Source organism: Heliconius melpomene, chromosome 16, assembly GCF_056956725.1.
Source record: "Heliconius melpomene rosina isolate 202511_hmr_F chromosome 16, ASM5695672v1, whole genome shotgun sequence".
NCBI lineage: Eukaryota > Metazoa > Arthropoda > Insecta > Lepidoptera > Nymphalidae > Heliconius > Heliconius melpomene.
In genome coordinates this window covers 3,244,430-3,262,499 of record NC_140404.1, presented here as the reverse complement: position 1 = coordinate 3,262,499, position 18,070 = coordinate 3,244,430, and the positions used below count along the sequence as shown (strand labels likewise).

General features: G+C 35.7%; 1 protein-coding gene across 2 annotated transcripts in view; it reads left to right on the top strand.

The window, feature by feature from the left end:
* The window catches only part of LOC146530699 (uncharacterized), a 146,260-nt gene that overhangs the window by 71,075 nt on the left and 57,115 nt on the right, over nt 1-18,070 (top strand). Inside the window, exon 1 of one of the 2 annotated variants that reach the window (XM_085199132.1) lies at nt 10,640-10,774. The exons of the other annotated variant lie outside the window; for it this stretch is intronic. Coding sequence (XP_085055258.1) covers nt 10,728-10,774 — 47 coding nt within the window. The 5' untranslated portion in view covers nt 10,640-10,727. Of the gene's footprint in view, nt 1-10,639; nt 10,775-18,070 lie in introns of those variants that run through there. 2 annotated transcript variants of the gene reach the window in all.

Here is an 18,070-nt window from a genome sequence, read left to right as displayed (position 1 = left end):
TGTTCTTGTTATCCTGGACCTCACTAAGGAGGGAAAGGAAATTTTCAACCTGAGGTCGGTGTGTTCTCTCACCGGCATCAGAGTCGAACCCCCACATACGAGGGGTCTCATAGGGCAGTGTCATCGCTGCCAATTATACGGGCACTCTGCCCGCAATTGTTTCGCGCGGCCTAGGTGCGTTAAGTGCCTAGACGATCACGCGACTGCGGATTGTCCCCGCAAAGTCCCCGATCCCGCTGTGCCCCCAAGCTGCGTGCTATGCGAGACGCAGGGCCATCCCGCGAACTATCGCGGATGTTCCCGCGCGCCGCGCAGACGCACTAGGCGCGGAGGCAAAAAGCGCACCTCCAATAAAAAGGAGCCGGCTCCTACTCAATATGAGCCCGCCCCTCTCCCTAAAGAGAATGCGTGGTTTAAACCCGCACCTACACCGGTCGTCGCCCTCGCCGCGGCACCGGTACAGCCGCCTACCCCTCAGGTAGCGGCTCCCCGCCCCGCGCTCGCGCCTTCCGGCGCGACCGCGACCGCGCCCTTGCGCCCGGCGCCTTCCCGCGCCGCGCCCGCGCCCGCACCCGCGCATTCCCGCGCCGCGCCCGCCCCCTCTTCTAACGCTAGCGACTTAGCACTTGTGCTAAGATTCGCTAGATGTTTTGATTTCAAAGAAATCAAAGTCCTCGCGGCGAAACTTAGGAACACGAACGGTTCCGACGATCGCGCTCAAGTTATTATAGATCATATAGATCTCATCGAAGCCATTCAAGGCTTCGTCGCGGTTTAAATTTTTCCAATGGCGGTCATAAATAGATTTACCCCACGGCCCGCTGACTCGCAACTCGCGCGTATTAAACCTAGAGCCCTGTCAATAGCGACCTTTAACGCAAACGGTGTCAAACGCCAAAAAGAGGCTGTGAGCGCCTTCGCGCACGCCCATCAATTAGATATCTTATGTATACAGGAGACTTTTCTTAAACCTGCTGTTCGTAGTCCTGGCATTGCGAACTACAGGATTGTAAGAAATGATAGAGCCACCCACGGTGGAGGCACTATGATTTATTACAAGAAGAATTTACACTGTATACCACTCGACCCTCCGTCTCTTGAAGCAGCCGAGGCGTCGGTGTGTCAGGTATTCCTCACAGGCCATCAGCCTTTAATTATAGCTTCAGTTTATCGTTCGCCGTCTAGGCAATTATTAGAAAGCGACATTTTGGCGCTACTTAGTATGGGAGACTCGGTCCTTCTGATCGGGGATTTCAATTGCAAACATAGACTTTGGAATTCGTCGGTGACTAATGTCAGCGGCAAGAGGCTTCTAGCCTTCACAGAGAAATATAACGCTTGTGTTATAGGCCCGCCTTCTCCCACTCGCTTTAGTGTCCTCGGCACAGGCGATGTACTCGATATTGCCATACTTTCGAACGTTGCACTGTCGCAACGTTCAATAGATACCATTCTCGACCTAGATTCGGACCATCGTCCTGTCATTCTCAAGTTAGGTGACGAGCGCCCCTCTGGCCCTCCCACCAAAACTGTGGTCGACTGGAGGAGATTTGCAAAGCTCCTCCGCTCGAATGAATCCCCTCTTAAGGAATTAATACCTGGCATCGCCGACTCCGCGGCGCTAGCGATAGACGCGGCGAATAAATTTACCGATTATATTTTAAATACAATCCAGAGTTGTTCGAAAGAGGTAACAAACTTGCCCGACGGTAGGTTTGATATCTCAGAAAAGCTCAGGCGATTGATTAGACGCAGGAACGTAGCTATGCGACGACACGATACCTACCCGACTGACAACAATCGTAGGAAATTTTACAGTTTAAAGAGGAGAGTTCGATTCGAATTCGAACTTCTGCGCGGTGAGTCGTGGGATAAGAAGCTCGAGGGGCTCGCTCCATCGCACCAGGCATTCTGGGCGCTGTCGCGAGCTTTTAGAGTCGATTGTCTCTCGACTATGCCTCCTCTAGTTAGGTCAGATTGTTCAATTGCCGCCGATGACACCGAAAAAGCGGAATGTCTCGCTGACAGTTTAGAGGCTCAATGTACCCCGAGTAGTCAGCCCTGTGATCCGAGCCACATTGCGCGTGTGGATTCCGCGGTCGCAGAATGGGCGCTGACGCCCCCGCAAGGGGAACCGCTCCGCCCGACCTCTGAAGACGAGGTCAAAGTCATCATCAAAAACCTCAAAGATAGGAAGGCCCCGGGGCCCGATAAATTGTCTAATAGAATGTTCAAGTCCCTACCGGCTCAGTTCATATCTCTATTGGTCATTATTTTCAATTCCCTTCTTAAGTCGTGCTCATTCCCCGACGAATGGAAGGAGGCCATAGTCATAGGCATTCCCAAGCCTAATAAGCCGCGGAATATCCCGTCCAGTTATCGACCTATCAGCCTTCTCAGCTGTTTAGGTAAAATTTACGAGAGAATCATTCTCGTTAGACTCTCAGAGGTGGTAGAGGCCGACTCTCTGCTCTGTAATGAGCAATTCGGTTTCAGAAAGAAACATTCCGCCATACATCAAGTCCACCGTGTTGTAGAGCATATAGCTCGATACAACCTTAGGGATCCTTCTCACAGCAATACAGCTGCTATTTTTCTCGATATAGCGAAAGCTTTCGATAAAGTCTGGCATAACGGCTTGATTTACAAGCTGCGCGCCGTTTACGGCTTGCCAGATTGTCTCGTACACATCCTGCGGGACTTTCTCTCGAATAGATACTTTCGCTATAAAGTCGAAGGCACTCTCTCTTCCCCCCGCCTCCTCCGCGCAGGCGTGCCACAAGGCTCTACGCTAAGTCCTATCCTGTACTCGTTGTACTCCAGTGATATCCCGCTCACTCCGGGTGTTCACCTGGCTATGTACGCCGACGATACAGCCCTCTTCACAACCTCGCGTTGTACTATCCTATTAAAAGATCGACTCCAGAAAGCGGCCCGCGCACTCGGTGAGTGGTTCCGCCAATGGAGAATCGAAGTCAATCCCGAGAAGAGTAAAGCAATACTCTTCCCTCTCAATAAAAATATAAGAGTCTCTACCATCCATCTCTTAGACAAACCCATTCCCTGGGAAAAACAGGTCAAATATCTAGGTGTCACTCTAGACTCTAGATTAACTTTCAAACCCCACATTACAAAAGTCTGCAATAAAGCAAAGTACATTCTCAATAGATTATATTATCTCATAAACAAGAATAGTAAAATGTCACTTAGAAATAAGCTGACACTATACAAAGCTTGTATTAGACCTGTCCTTACTTACGCTTGCGTTGCGTTCGCGCACACCAAGCTTGCTCCCTTGCAAAAAGTGCAAAATAAATTCCTGCGCATCGCATCAGGTTCCCCCTGGTACGTGCGTAATGTCGACCTACATAGAGATTTTGAACTGGAATCGATTCACGAGCACTGCAAACGCTTAGCGAAGCGCTACTTTGAGCGCGCAGGCTCGCACGCGAACCCCCTCGTCGCTGAGGCGTGTAATTACACGCCTCACGCGATTCGTAGACGCCCGCGTAGCGTCCTCTTAGACCCCGATGACGCCATTACCGTAGCAAACGGCCCGTACGTAGGTAGGAAACACACTACACACGCACGACACACACACCGTCGTCGCCGGAATCGACGACGTAGTCTAGCTTATCTCACGGCCCGGCGGCGCCTCGGCGCCGTCGGGTCCAGCGGTTAGGGACCGTTAGCTCCCTTAGATTAGTCTAATTTTATCCCCCGGTCGCGGCTTCTGTGTCGCGGCCGGCTTTGCTTAGAATAGGGAAACTCCCAGCCCGCTCGACGACCGCAAGCCGAGGTTCGAGCCCCGCAGGGGGCGCCCTTGCGTCGTCGGCACTCCCCACAGGCAGCCACACAGTGCCTGCATATTTTCAGGGACAGAGTACCCTCTTCCCTACCCACCCGGTGTCGCTGTAAAGGCCAGTAAGGCTAACAGCATTAAAGTCAAGTCCGAAAAAAAAAAAAAAAAATCAATTATATAAGTATAGTCTTGTTGTTGGATAGAAATTGGGTACTCGTTTTATCAGAAAAGTAATTAGATTTTTAGCTTTGGATATATGTAGGTATCACAAATTAGTAAAACTCCTAGAATATCATTGAGTTATGTTGAGAAATACTGTGGAGAATTCCATATATTTTAATTTTTATTATTATATAGCTTTCCATAGTTTTTCCCGACTTCCCGAAAAATGGCTTTTATCATATAATATAGTTTTACGCAATCACATTTCTGCAATTGTCCTTCCTTAAGAAGGATTACAATTTACAAGTAAAAATGTATGACGTCAATACATATATCTATATATATAAAAGGACATGTTCTCACTGACTGAGGTAAGACGCACGCACAGGTTTAATCGCTGTGCAAAGAAACGTAAAATTTTAACAGATGTTTATCTGGACATCCACTAAGAAGAGATTTTGAACAATTTTAACCCTAAAGGCATGAAATAGGGGTTGAAAGTTTATATGGATTTTTATTAAAATCTAAATTGAAAATAATTTCATAAACATGTTTAATAAATATTTGTATAGTTCAAGCGGGCGAAGCCGCGTCCGGGTCCACCAGTCATATATACACGTATTTAACCTCACGCAAAACCAAAAAGACAAGTTATGAGAACTATTTAAAGGGACAGTATAATATTAAACATTCAATTTTATAGACTTGTGAAACAGATTGACTTGGCTCTTGCTACAAATATGTCGTAACTTGTATTATTTTATTGGTCGCTACTGTTAAAATGGATAAATATAAGAAATTCCAAATTAAATGGCGTTTCCTTATAACTTGTCTATTATTGTTGCTTCTATAATTTAAGTTTTTTATATAAATTAATAATTATACTTTTTGTTTATTTAATTTAAAAAAAAACAGTTATTACTATTTGAGAACATGGTAAAAAATATTTATTAATGAAATATATGGCAACACTTACATAAGACGGTGCCGGTCTTTTTTTAATGAGCTATAGATATTATAATATGAGCATATGACAAGGTTTACGGAGGCTTGCAACAAATCTATTACCTTGCATTTTATATATTTAATTCAATTTTATTATTATTTTTTTTATAGATATCAAGCATTTATACATTTATACGAGCATTTGAGTTTGCACACTTAACACTAACTTCAAAATAAAAAAGTAAAAAAAAAATTTTAAGTTAAACGGTTTTATATTGCAGATAAATGTACTAAAAAATAAAAAATAATATCATGGAAATTATGATTACTAAAATAAAATCGTGGGGACACTTTCTACTTACCACTAGGTGGGTGAAGTCTCATGCCATGTCTTTCGATTGTAGATATTGGACGTGCCCCACGATTTTATTTTAGTAATCATAATTTCCATGATATTATTTTTTATTTTTTAGTACATTTATCTGCAATATAAAACCGTTTAACTTAAATTTTTTTTTTTACTTTTTTATTTTTAAGTTTTTAGTTTTTATTTCTCCTACTATTCAATTCGTTGAGTGCCTCATTATTGCAAGGTTAATGGAGAATGTTACAATCGACCCCCCAGAGGTCCAATAGAGGAGCAAGGCTATGTACAACAAGATGTGCCTGAATCTTGAGGGGAAAACGCTAACGACATATCATTTTTATCCACCTAGTGCCATACAGTTCTCGGCGCGCTTTTACCTTTTACCTTGGGTGGTGTACCCCTAGCGACGTCTCATTTTTAGGCACCCTATAGCCACACAGTCCTCGACAGGATACCAGATCTTGACTTAGGTGGGAGATTCATATTGTAATTGTGTATAGTATACTGTATTATACTTACCAAGCCCTTTATTTTGATACCCATATTGATGGGATTGAAAACTACATTATCCGCCATTTTGTAGCAGTGGCCATCTTTGATTTTGATTTTGTATAGTGCCCTGAATTCTACTTGATAAGCCCTTTCATTTGATACCCATATTGATGGGATCGAAAAAAACTAACTTGTCCGCCATCTTGTAGCGGCGGCCATCTTGGATTTTGATTTTGTGTAGTCCACTGAATTCTACTTGACAAGCCCTTTCATTTGATACCCGTATTGATAGGATTGAAAAAAACTAACTTGTCCGCCATCTTGTAGTGTTGGCCATCTTGGATTTTGATTTTGTATAGTCCACTGAATTCTAATTGACAAGCCCTTTCATTTGATACCCATATTGATGGGATTGAAAAAAACTAAGTTGTCCGCCATCTTGTAGCGGCGGCCATCTTGGATTCACAATAATATTGAATATGGATAATTGTATTGTCACCAGAATCAAAGGCGTATACCAAATTTCAGATCAATCGGTTAACGGGAAGAGGGTTAAATTTCAATTACTAAATTTGACCCAAACAAACAAATAAACGGGGTGAGCTAAATAAAACCGTTTAAAAAATACACAAAGTTAACATAAAAACGTACTGCCATAGTAAAATAATTTAACTTAATTAACCAAAACCCCCAGTTAAGTTAACTTATCTATTATATCTATAAGTTAGTATTAAAAGTTAAAGTCATTGTACCGACATGATAAGACCGGTCACGCTCGCGTAAGGCCGTTGCTTACGGTCTGTCGCGGTTCAAGGATCGCTTAGTGTTAAATTCATATACTACGCAATACAAGTATACGTCATGGGTTCAAATTTCTTCAAAATTTCTTGGTTTTTGTATTGAATTGAATATGGAGAAATTAGTATAATTAGTTGTACTATATATGAAATAAATCAGGTTCAAGATGTATCCCGCATATAACAGGTTAGGCAGAGGGAACCTAGTGTTAGGAAACACCTTTCTCCATTGTTTGTCGATTTCTGAAGGCGTTGCTTGTTGAGTGGCGGATCTGAATGCAACGCTTTGCCTTGACACCAGAGCGAAGAAGTGAAAATATAAATATTTAATTTTATTTTCTCAAATGAGGATCGAACCCCCAACCAGTCGCTTTTAAACTTTGTGTACCTGTACCACGACTGGCTTCTAGTTATGCTATAGTAATTGTTTTTTATTAAAATTTGGTTAAAAATTATATTATTTTACGAATAAACATAAAAAAATATTAACATAATTCTTAATATGCTCATAGGTAAGTCACGTATAAAGAAATGGAATAAAAATAGTGATTTTCTTTTATACAAAATACTTAGCTGAGTTTCACCTTTTTGTACCTTATATCTTAATAGATATAGCATTGTTAATAGGTGGAGAATAAAACTACGAGGTGATCTGTCTTTAGTTTATAGAGCAGGAGGTAGAGCCAAGAAGTGTGAAAATAAAAAAGTTTTTATTAGATGCTTATATTGGTTTTTATATCTTGTCGCGTTTAATTTATCTAACATAATTTTTCTGTCAAAGGCATTGGAAAAATACAAATATTGGAATATCGTTTGTTTTGATTAAGATTTTTTTTCCTATTTTTGACAGAAATTAAAAATCGTAAGTAAGCTGTTTATTTAAAATTTTATTAAATTGAAGATAAAATGAAAATAGTTTAGCAGTTTTTTAACTAACCAATTCTTATTATAAGCCTAAACGTTTACTATATGTTAATATACATATATAAAACAGCAATTAATATCAGTTAAAGTTTAAAATAAAATTAGAATCAATACAAACCATATGGTAATCATAACCGTTTCTACCATATATTAAAGCTAGTCCCAATATTAATTGTTCTTTAATTATCATATACAATAACTAATATTTCACGTACATCTTAAAAAAATACCAAAATTAAATAAATTTACAAAAGAAACGAATAAATTTAATGTGAACTTGTCTTACAGCTTTACAAGTCTAATACACGGTGTCATTGTACGCACGCTTCAAACTTGCGCTTGTTATATGATGGTTTTAATATCTGTTTTTCTATGTAATCCTATTTGGATTTTTTCGAATTTACTACTCTTTAAAGTTTTGGTTATTAAAAACATGTATACAGGAGTCTCTAGTTAGAGCCTCTAGTGTTAAAACACTCCGTCCCTCACTTTCTATTGGATTTTTGTGACATTACTTAGTTAATTTTATTAAGTGGCAGAAATTCAATGGTCAACGAGTGAGAAAATGAAAATATTTTACATCGACTGGCATCGAACTCACAACCGTCGCGTTTGTGCCCCTAGGACAGCTTCAAATACATATTATGTATACTTATAATTAATTTACACGTGCTTTAACTCAAATGAACGAACGTGAAAGCGAAGATTACAGCGTCACAAGCCAATTATATGAATAATAATCTTGCCAAGAATGGTAAAATAATACGATTAGTTAAGCTGTCTGTGTTCTTGAAAATTTTGTGATATATTTTTAGCTCGAAATCCTGGTAATATACCAGCTTTTGCTTTCACCTTCATGCTGTAACCCGCACACAGCAAATTAGGTGGAGAGAACCTAGTGTTAAAACTCTCCATTCCCCATATTCCGCCCAATTCTGGAGGTGTTGGGTGTTGAGTGGCGGGACAGTCATACACTTACGCCCCTGCGCTACGACTGGTCTGAATATGATGGACAATTTAAAATAACTTATTGATCCACCCTGAATATGAAGGAAAATACATCTTAAATATTTTCTGAAGAAAATTACTGGTTGTGACGTCACAATAGCAACTGTACAATCGTTTTCTTAATTAATATATTAATTTTAAACTATTATTTATATAAGAAAATTTAAATAAAATAAGTAATTGTACTAAACTTACTGTCTAATTCATAATAATTCTAACAAGGACATTCTTTAAAATCCTCATTCAAAATCAAACTCATACTCCTATTTAACCTACATTCAATGCTTTACTAAAACGTTATGACAGTACTGTTTAAAGAATGTCGCCAGGCATATTGTGAAAGTATGATCGCGGTCAACCGTGGATAGTAGGTACCTAAGTATTGGGGGCCAAATATGTAGAGTTGGCTGTCTGTTCGTCCTTTCGCTTCTATCTCATATCTATAACTAACAAGAAATAAAAAGATTTTTAATTGCTTTTTTTGTAGTTTAATTAATGTAAAGGAAGTCCTTTTTAAATTGTTGTAGATATGTTTATTTTATAATTACCTTTGTGGATACCTTAGGGCTAAGTGGTAAATTTCTTTCGTTTGTCTGTATGTACCAAATTATTGTAGATTTAAAATTGAAATGTTATACTATTTTAAAATATAGCCTCCTGTCAGCACCTTTATTTTTAATGCATAGATTATACTGCCTAGAGAAACATAGGTTGACTTAGGTTATCTTATTTTAAAAAAATATGTTTACCTTAAATCCGTTGTACATATTCCATACGAATGTTTATGATAATTTCAACATAATATATAAAAAGCATAGTAAATTTCACTATATAATTAAGATGTCTCATTAAAATTGAGTGTCCATTAAATATTTACGATAGTATATGTTCATAGTAATTTTCGTAATATATATTTCATATATGTTTAACACGTACCTATAAATTGCATATACAATAGGTAAAAGGTTAAGTATGTACAGTTAATTATGTGTTGTCGTCACTAGCTGCCACCTTTTGCACGATAGCCTGTCATCTTGCTAAATTATTATATGGAGAACAGCTCTTTGAAAAATGAAATAAAAATATTAAATATTTAATTTACTCGAGTGGGAATCAAACCCAAAACCTCACGACTGGCCTCAATAAGCATCATTTATATAAGTTTCTCCGAATAACTTTTTAAAGTAAAAATAAAAATTTAAAATTTACTTTAAACTAAAACGTTGCTAAAATTGAAAGGTTACGTAAAATTATTATATATGTAATGTATGACCGACAAGGTGAATGACAGAAATTTAAAACAATAGACTGAGAATGTATGTATGTACTGTAGTTACATATATCAAAATATATTTATAACTCGAGTACGCAAGCACCTCGTGTTATAGTTATGCAATTAAGTATCGTTAACGAGCAAGAAATAAGCATTCCAACTGAAAAACTATAGTTCCTACTAATTTAAGTCTATTTATTTTCTTCGAGCTCATTTGAACTAAGTTACTGTCTTTTTAATTATAAACTTTTCGCTGAATTCTTCGAGGCACGCGTGTTGAGTGGCGGAACTTAACGCCACGTTTTCCCTTGACAGTAAAGCGAAGAAAATCAAAATATTAAATATTTATCATATCTTCGAGTGAAGATCGTCCCTGCGCCACGACTGGCCTTATTTTAATAATAAAATCTACTTTTTAAGTAATAATATGTTCTAAAAGTTAATTATCTTAGCTTATATTCTTAATAAAATGATAGAGTCATATGTTCGAACATCCCATACCGCGGAGTTAACGTTCACACGGTGTTCATTCTCGCGTCATACAGTTGAGAAATGCGCCCGCGACGGTCTGAGAGCGTACTGGCTGCTACTACTGGCTGATAATGTACAGGTGTGCGCTACATCAGCTGTTCGCCCGCTCGTGCCAGTACAGTGTATAGTACTGCCGACGAGTCGTGGCCAACATAAAATTGTTTTTACAGTTATAAATAATAACGCAAATTTGATTTTATGATTTTTCGTGCTTCTAATAATTTGGTTCTTTTTAAACAAAGCGAAAACGTTCAGAAAATATAACTATAGCGGGCCAATTTTCGTTGAGAGCACTGTACAGTGTACACCAGGCCAGCAAAACAGTCTTTGTCGATAGCCGCCCGCGGGCTGACGTGCGACGGCCGCGTCCCGCTGCTGAGCACTGACTCGTATCCCGCTGCCCATATCATATCCATGTGCTAGTGCATGTTTGTGTGTATTGTCACAGACCGACCTCTTTGTTTAATTAGCAGGTAACTTTTATAGTCTACTATGACTCCGGTAGAGATATGCGGTGACTCGTAAATGAGTAATTAGTAAATTTGAGGTAACTTTTATACTCTACTTTGACTCGTAGAGTAGAGGTTTGACTCCTAAATGAGTAATTAGTAAATATGGATGGAGGATAAAAAAATATGCTGGAACAGGTTTTGGAAAGGCATCTGGTACTTGATAGCGTCAACACAGATGTTTATTTATAATTATTGTTATAATTATTATTATGAGAAAATATAGCTGATTAGTTAAGCGTGAAGCGGTTTTTAGAAGTAATTTTAAATTAATGAAGTGTTTAGATTTATAACTTTTTTTTATTAATAGTATACTGGAATATGATTAAAAATAAGTTGGTATAACACAATAAAGACGTACGTGATGGTTTGAATATACAATCGTCTTCAACTTTTTATTATTATGTAAATTATGAATAGTTTCAAACGACAATTTCAAATTTAAATTAAAATGAACTTTATTGCATATAACTAAAAAACATATTATTGTATTTAAAGTGAACATAGGACTCTTATTCAATCATCAGGCCTGATAATATAAGGGTTTAATAAAATAAGAAAAGTGTTTTAATAATGAGTAGGAATGATTGATAACATGGGGCTGGGGGGAGGGGGAGGGGCGAGAGGGGGCCGGGAGTGGGGGGGGAGTATTCGTGACGCCCATGACGTAACCGATTGGTATGCGATGGTGCGGACAAAGAAATTAGTGTTAGATACGAAACTTTCCCTTGCAATTAATACACAATCTTGCACGAATTAAATCTGAAAAAAAAAACTTCGATATCATACTAGTTATGGCCCGTGGCGATACCCGACTGTCCTCTAGCTTTACAGAGCATACTGTATACGTGTTACCGGAAGTCTGCGCTATCCAACTGTAAAAGTCCCATGACAATATAGTTGTTTTTTTCTTGGCTACTTCCTTTCTCATCAATTATCAATCTCGGTACACGTCATAGCTAACTAGTAATAATAAGTATAATAACCAAAAAGTCTCAAGTAATAATAGGAACCTTTAATAATAATAATTTTAGATTAGACTCACTTGTTCGTTGCTGAGTGACGTCGCTCGTCGCTTTCACAGAACAAGGCTAAAATATTTATCCTTAAATGTATACGTCATAGTGATTCTTATTGCCCATTTATGGTCATTGCTTGCGTCTGAGTATAGATCAATTATTATTTATTTAAAAAATTTATTTATTAATAATAATTTTAACTAAAAATAATTATTTTGCGTATCTTTATTATTTGAAGATTTTTTTTAATTTATTTACATGTTTTTGTAAATAACTTACTTTCCTTTAGTTTCCGGACAGTTTAGTTTATTCTGTTGAAGAACGCGCATTCAATCTCCGTGTGATATATGATTATTATTACTTATTCAAAAGATTATAAAAAAATCCAAAATTCCTAGTGTAAAACCGTATTTTTATATACGAAATTAAAATTAAAAAGTTACGAAACATTGCTTAAATTAAATTAAGTATATAATATAATCAATATTCCGTTCCCTACTTTCCGGAACTTGAGTGGCGGAACTTAACGCCGCTATGATATAATTAATATCATATAAATATAATATTTTTTTATTGTATTAAATAAAAGTGTTTTATCGTGAAACATTAACAATATTAGTAATACAATGTTTTCTCCATAACTACATAGAATCTGCGGTTTCGCCCGCATTAACGAAGCTAGTCCTAACGGCCTCGCGTGAAATATAAGATGTAATACATTAACTTGATGTTTCACGTATATCTTCTTATATCTGTTCTAGATACAGATATACAGTTGTTTAAATGATATAAATAAACAATGATATATAATATTTGTTCAGTTATTCTAAATAATTAAATATTAGATATTAATAGTAGATAAATGAGCCAGGTCGTGGATTCGATACCTACTCGAGTAAATTAAATTAGGATATGCCGCTCTACGCTTCCGGGAGATTCGAGACATGGCGTGTTGGGTAGCGGAACTAAACTCTTTACTTGTCTTACGAGAGCGATAAAAATAAACATAATTCATTCTTCCCATTGGGAATCGTACCCATTACCATCTCCACTGCGCTACGGTGGTCTCATTAAATATACTGATTACACCCAATTTTCAAGTAAATATATTTTGACATCGTTTTCAAAATGGCAACTCTCCGTTAAATAATCAAATAGTTTAAAATACCAATTTAAGATGTTCGAAATTGAACAGCGAGCTATAAATAGACAGTGACGCGGTTCGTATGTTAGTTTCGATGGTAATACTGTTACTTTCAATGCTGTATAATCGATGTTATATTGTTTTTTACTATTTTCTCGTACATTTAAATATTATTCCATAATGTAGAGACCGAGAAGGCGTAGTGGCAGAGAGAATTTAGTGCCATGATACTCTGTCTTCCTCTTTCCTAACGGATACGCAAAGCAAATAATTTATTTCTCTGAGTGGGGATAGAACCCACAGACAAAGCTTTCAGAGTCGAACCTTGTTCCACAGTGCCACAAAGGCCAAAAAACTGCTTTCTGGTTCATATTAAATAAAATCTTTTTCTTGAGATAGTTTTGGTTATTTTCCGAATTTACCTACTAATCTTATTATTTGTCTAAAATCAAATTATAATTGTAGTTACGCTTTAAATACTAAATAACATAGCTTTGTTATTTCTTCGTTTAACCTAAATATACCTTAAGACTTTTATTATCATAACAGTTTCGATCATATTTGACTGTATTATAGAGAAACGAATGAAATTTCGCCATGTAACATATTTTGAACCTTACGTGTATAGTATTATGATTGGTTTTGTCTTGTACAGTGTACTCTACTCTAATAAGGGCGGGGAGCGTCTCGCAAAATAGGGTGCAGGCATCTCACTGAAATCCATATTATGAATCCACATACTATTCTTTAGTTTTTGAAAAAGAAATATACGCATGGTCTAGTCTATTATTTAGTTATTTATAATTAATTACTTAATTCTGATTTTTTTTATTTTTCTATAATAATATTTCTAAATATTGTAGTTGGAATTTTAAATTGATATACATAAGAAAAATGATAAATATTGCCAAATATATGTATAATGCAAATTGTTTCGAAATAAGACAAAGGAACTTAATCAAAATAGGGCAAAAATATTGCAATACTTCATACTAACAAAGAAGAAAAGTAAAGATTCAACTTTGAATCATAGAAATGTATGGTTTAATTAAACTTAAATACTTATATCTGTGTCCACGTGTGGTTTTTTTTTTATTAAGTAGACAGATTGGCCTCTTTTAAATAAGAAGAGGCAATTTAGTAACAAAATAGCCACTTTATCTCAAGTTCAGCTTAGGATTGATATTTCCGCATAAAGGTTTCTATTTAATTTTCCAACCCTACTTTTTGATAAATAAAAATTTTGAAGTGGGTGGAAGGACCAACAAACAGAATCCTACGTCCTGTAATATTATAAAATATTTATCAACTTTTTGTTCAAAAATTGCTCAATTTATTACTTGCAATAATTATTGCTAGAATTATTACTAAAAGTAATATATAAATGCAGTAGCTTCAAATCCCACAAGTAGGTGTGCTTATCTATAATGTAAATTAAGTGAAAGGACAAGTAAACAGACGCTAATCGTTTGAGGGAAATCATCAATTTTGAATGCAATAAATGCAGTGTTTTACCTTAGGTACCTTAGTTGGAAATTTACATTATGCCACTATAAGATATTAAATTAATTATACTCAATAATTATAATCCTACATCTATGAAATATTAATATAATAATATTATTTTCCTTAGTTGTTGAAGCTAGAGGGTTCGCAAGCATTTGACTTATTGTCATTGTCAGACAGAGAGCAGCGTTAAGATTCGCCACAACACATGTGTCGAATTCGGATGAAAAGTGGAGATTACATGGTCTCAACACTAAAGTTCTCTCTGTCTCCTATTACTACTGATTTTTTTTTGTCCTTTCAAGTTCTTGTCGTACTTTATTCTTTTTTTTATTAATTGACAATTGCTATGTTTTATACGGTCCAGTTAAAGTTTGAATAATTTTGTATATACAAAAGAAATCTTTAACATGTAATATTACAAAATCTTTACTACTACTGATTGATGAACAACGTACAGACAGACAAGAACCAACTTTGTCAAACGTCATCCACAAGAAAAACAAAACAAAGCGACTTTTGTCTATTAATTTACATATACAGGTAATAAAGAATATGTAAAAGCTTCTTTTAATTCATTTAAGTATAGCGCTCTTGTTATTTAAATAGTCTAATATTTTAACTTTTCTATACATTTTTTACATTTTTCAACCACAATCTAGTCTATATTAAAAAGGCATAAGAGTTGTTTTCTATCTGTCCTTATAAGTTGGTACAATGAGTACAAATCGACGGTAAATGCGTCAATATGTCGCTTTTGAAACACGGTAGACCGGTGTGTTGTCAGCTTTATTAATAGTACTAGGAGCTTCTCTTAGTTACAGTACAAAACTATTTTTGATATTTACTATCATTTGGCTCTATTTCATAATTGTTTTGTAAGATTTTTGGCTTTGTTTTAAAAGTTTATTAGTATTCGTTCAAATATTGAAATCTTTAGTAGAGAGTACGATATCTCATACAAAGGTATTTAATGTACCTAGTTAAAAGGAAAATAAGAAACGAAAGATGTCATTAGTCAGTCACTAACAATTGCAAATGTTAATATTAGCTTCATACTGTATTACATACATAGCAAAATAAGTAGAGGGAACCTGGGAACCTAGTGTTTAGACACTTCGTTCTTATTAAGCCATTTTAGTTACCCACTTTCTACCGATTATCAACATTTTAATATTTCAAAATAACTGATAATAATATAGGATATTCGTAGAATTATTTTATACAAAATTATAAAAATACAACCCCTCTGATGCATAAATTATTATATTTTTAGATTGAGTCTCGCATGACAGACCTTAATATCGCACCTCGTCTAGCCAAAAGGAATTTTAAGTACATTTCCGGAGGAGAATCGAATCCACTAGTACGCGACCACTTGCCAACTACCGTATAAAAAAATAAAATTTCCTTTACAAATCAAAACTAAAATAAAGAAATACTAATTAATACAACTTTAGTTAGAACATACAAAGTGAAAGCAGGTCTTATTTTCTCGTAGTATTATATTTGCGTGGCAAGTAGCTGCGTCGCTGTTATAGAGTTGATACCGTTCCTCTATTAGGTTACAATGTTATTTATGTGTTTGAGTGGAATAGAAATTTTCTATTTGTATTTTTTATTAAATACTGCTAATACTAGTATATATTTTTTTATTTATAAGTAAATAAAATAAAAAAGGCCGTCGTAGAGCAGTACGCGGCGGTTGCGGGTTTGATCCCTTTTGTCTCAAAATTTTGGGAAAAGTTTGAAATGAAAGTATCTTAATGCAAAAACGAGTGTTTTAACACAAGGTTCCCAGGTTCCTGCATATCCTGTTATGTGTGTATTTAGCCCTTTGTTTTTTCTCTCTCTCTATTTTTTTATGCATTCCAATTATGATTCTGTTTAAATATAGTTTTATTTGTTTAGGAGTAATTATTCTCTTTTGGATTTATAGAGTTATTTTTTTTTAAGTAAAATATATTTAGTCCTAGCATTACCTACTAAAACAAAGCATGTAGTTTGTAAGCAGCACAATGCTCAAAACTAACAATAGAGTTAGAAGTTTAGGTTGCATTTGTGACAAGAAGTTTAAATAAATCTCTTATTTCCAAGTGAATATTCTTATCGACGTATAAGATGTTTGGTATATTGCATAATCTAGTTTTCTTTTAGCTTCAAGTTATATCTCGCACATAGCAGTGTAGGAACCTTGGAACCTAGTGTTAAACCACTCCGTTCTCTTTTTATTCGGACGATTTTTGATTTAGAGTCATGGCGTGACGACTGCTGAAATTCAATGTCACGCTTTGCCCTGTTACCAGAGTAAGGAACTCTGCGGGGAAATTGAAAGTATTACTCATTAAATTCTCGAGTCAGAATCGAACCTACTACCGTCGCGTTAACAGTTGCCCTTGCGCCACTAGGCCACCACGGTCTCAACACAACGCTATCTACAATATATATTAAAATAATCTAAAATTATACTTTTTTTAGTTAGGTTTTAATTTTCCTACACACGTTTCCAGTCATTTATTACCAAATATACGTTAATAAGCAATCCGGTCAAATGAGTCGGTTATGGTCTTGCTAATGATAAGGAGCGGAACACTTACAATTATCACATTTACATTACTTTTAACTCTAACGAGGTTTTGTTATAGCAACGAAATTAAAGAAAAATAGAAAAAAACAATTAGTATCTATAATAAAGTAAAATAAAACAATTTATTTTTGCGTCACGCTCACAGCAGGGTAGGCAAAGGGAACCTAACATTAAGATATTCCGTTTCTCATTTTCCACCGAATTCTTGAAACTTTGCTTCGACACCAGAGCAAAGAAATCAAAATATTAAATATTTAATTTCCTCAAATGGGAATTGAACTCACAACCTGTCACGTTTATAGTCACTTTGAACCCTTGCGCCACGAATAGCTTCTAGTAGCAATAAAACAAATAGTTGTTATAATTAAAGTTTTATTCAATTTTATATCAATTTTATAATCGAAAAATAGTATAGAGGTCGTAGAGGCCCACTTGGGATGTCACTGATTGTAGGTAAAAATTCGTAGAAATATTTATTATTTTAATATATGTGGTGTACGCTATCAGTAGGCAATGTGAGAGCGTTTAATTATAAATGGAATGGTTGTGGATTCGATTCCCACTCACGAGAATGAATTGTTATATTTTTATTTAGTCACTATGGTAGAATGACAAAACGCGGCGTTAAATTACGCCATTCAACACGCAATGCCTCATTTGACGTAAAGTCGGGAACGGAATGTCGTAACTCTATTTTCCCTTTGTCTATCCTGTTAAAGGCGGGATACAGCGTGAATCTAAAGAAAAATGTAATTAATAATTTGTTTTTATATAGATAAGGCTACGGAAAGGCCAATAACTGATAAATATGACATTGATTGTATGTTGAACTATCAGTAACTGATTGTGTATTACTGTATTATATTTTTACGTCAAATAAACATAATAAACATAATAAAAAAGAAATAAACCTTTTTTTCTTGTATTAAACAAGTAAAAAAGGTTTATTTCTTTTCTTTAAATGTAACAATTTATTTATTATTTTATTTTAATTTAAATACTTA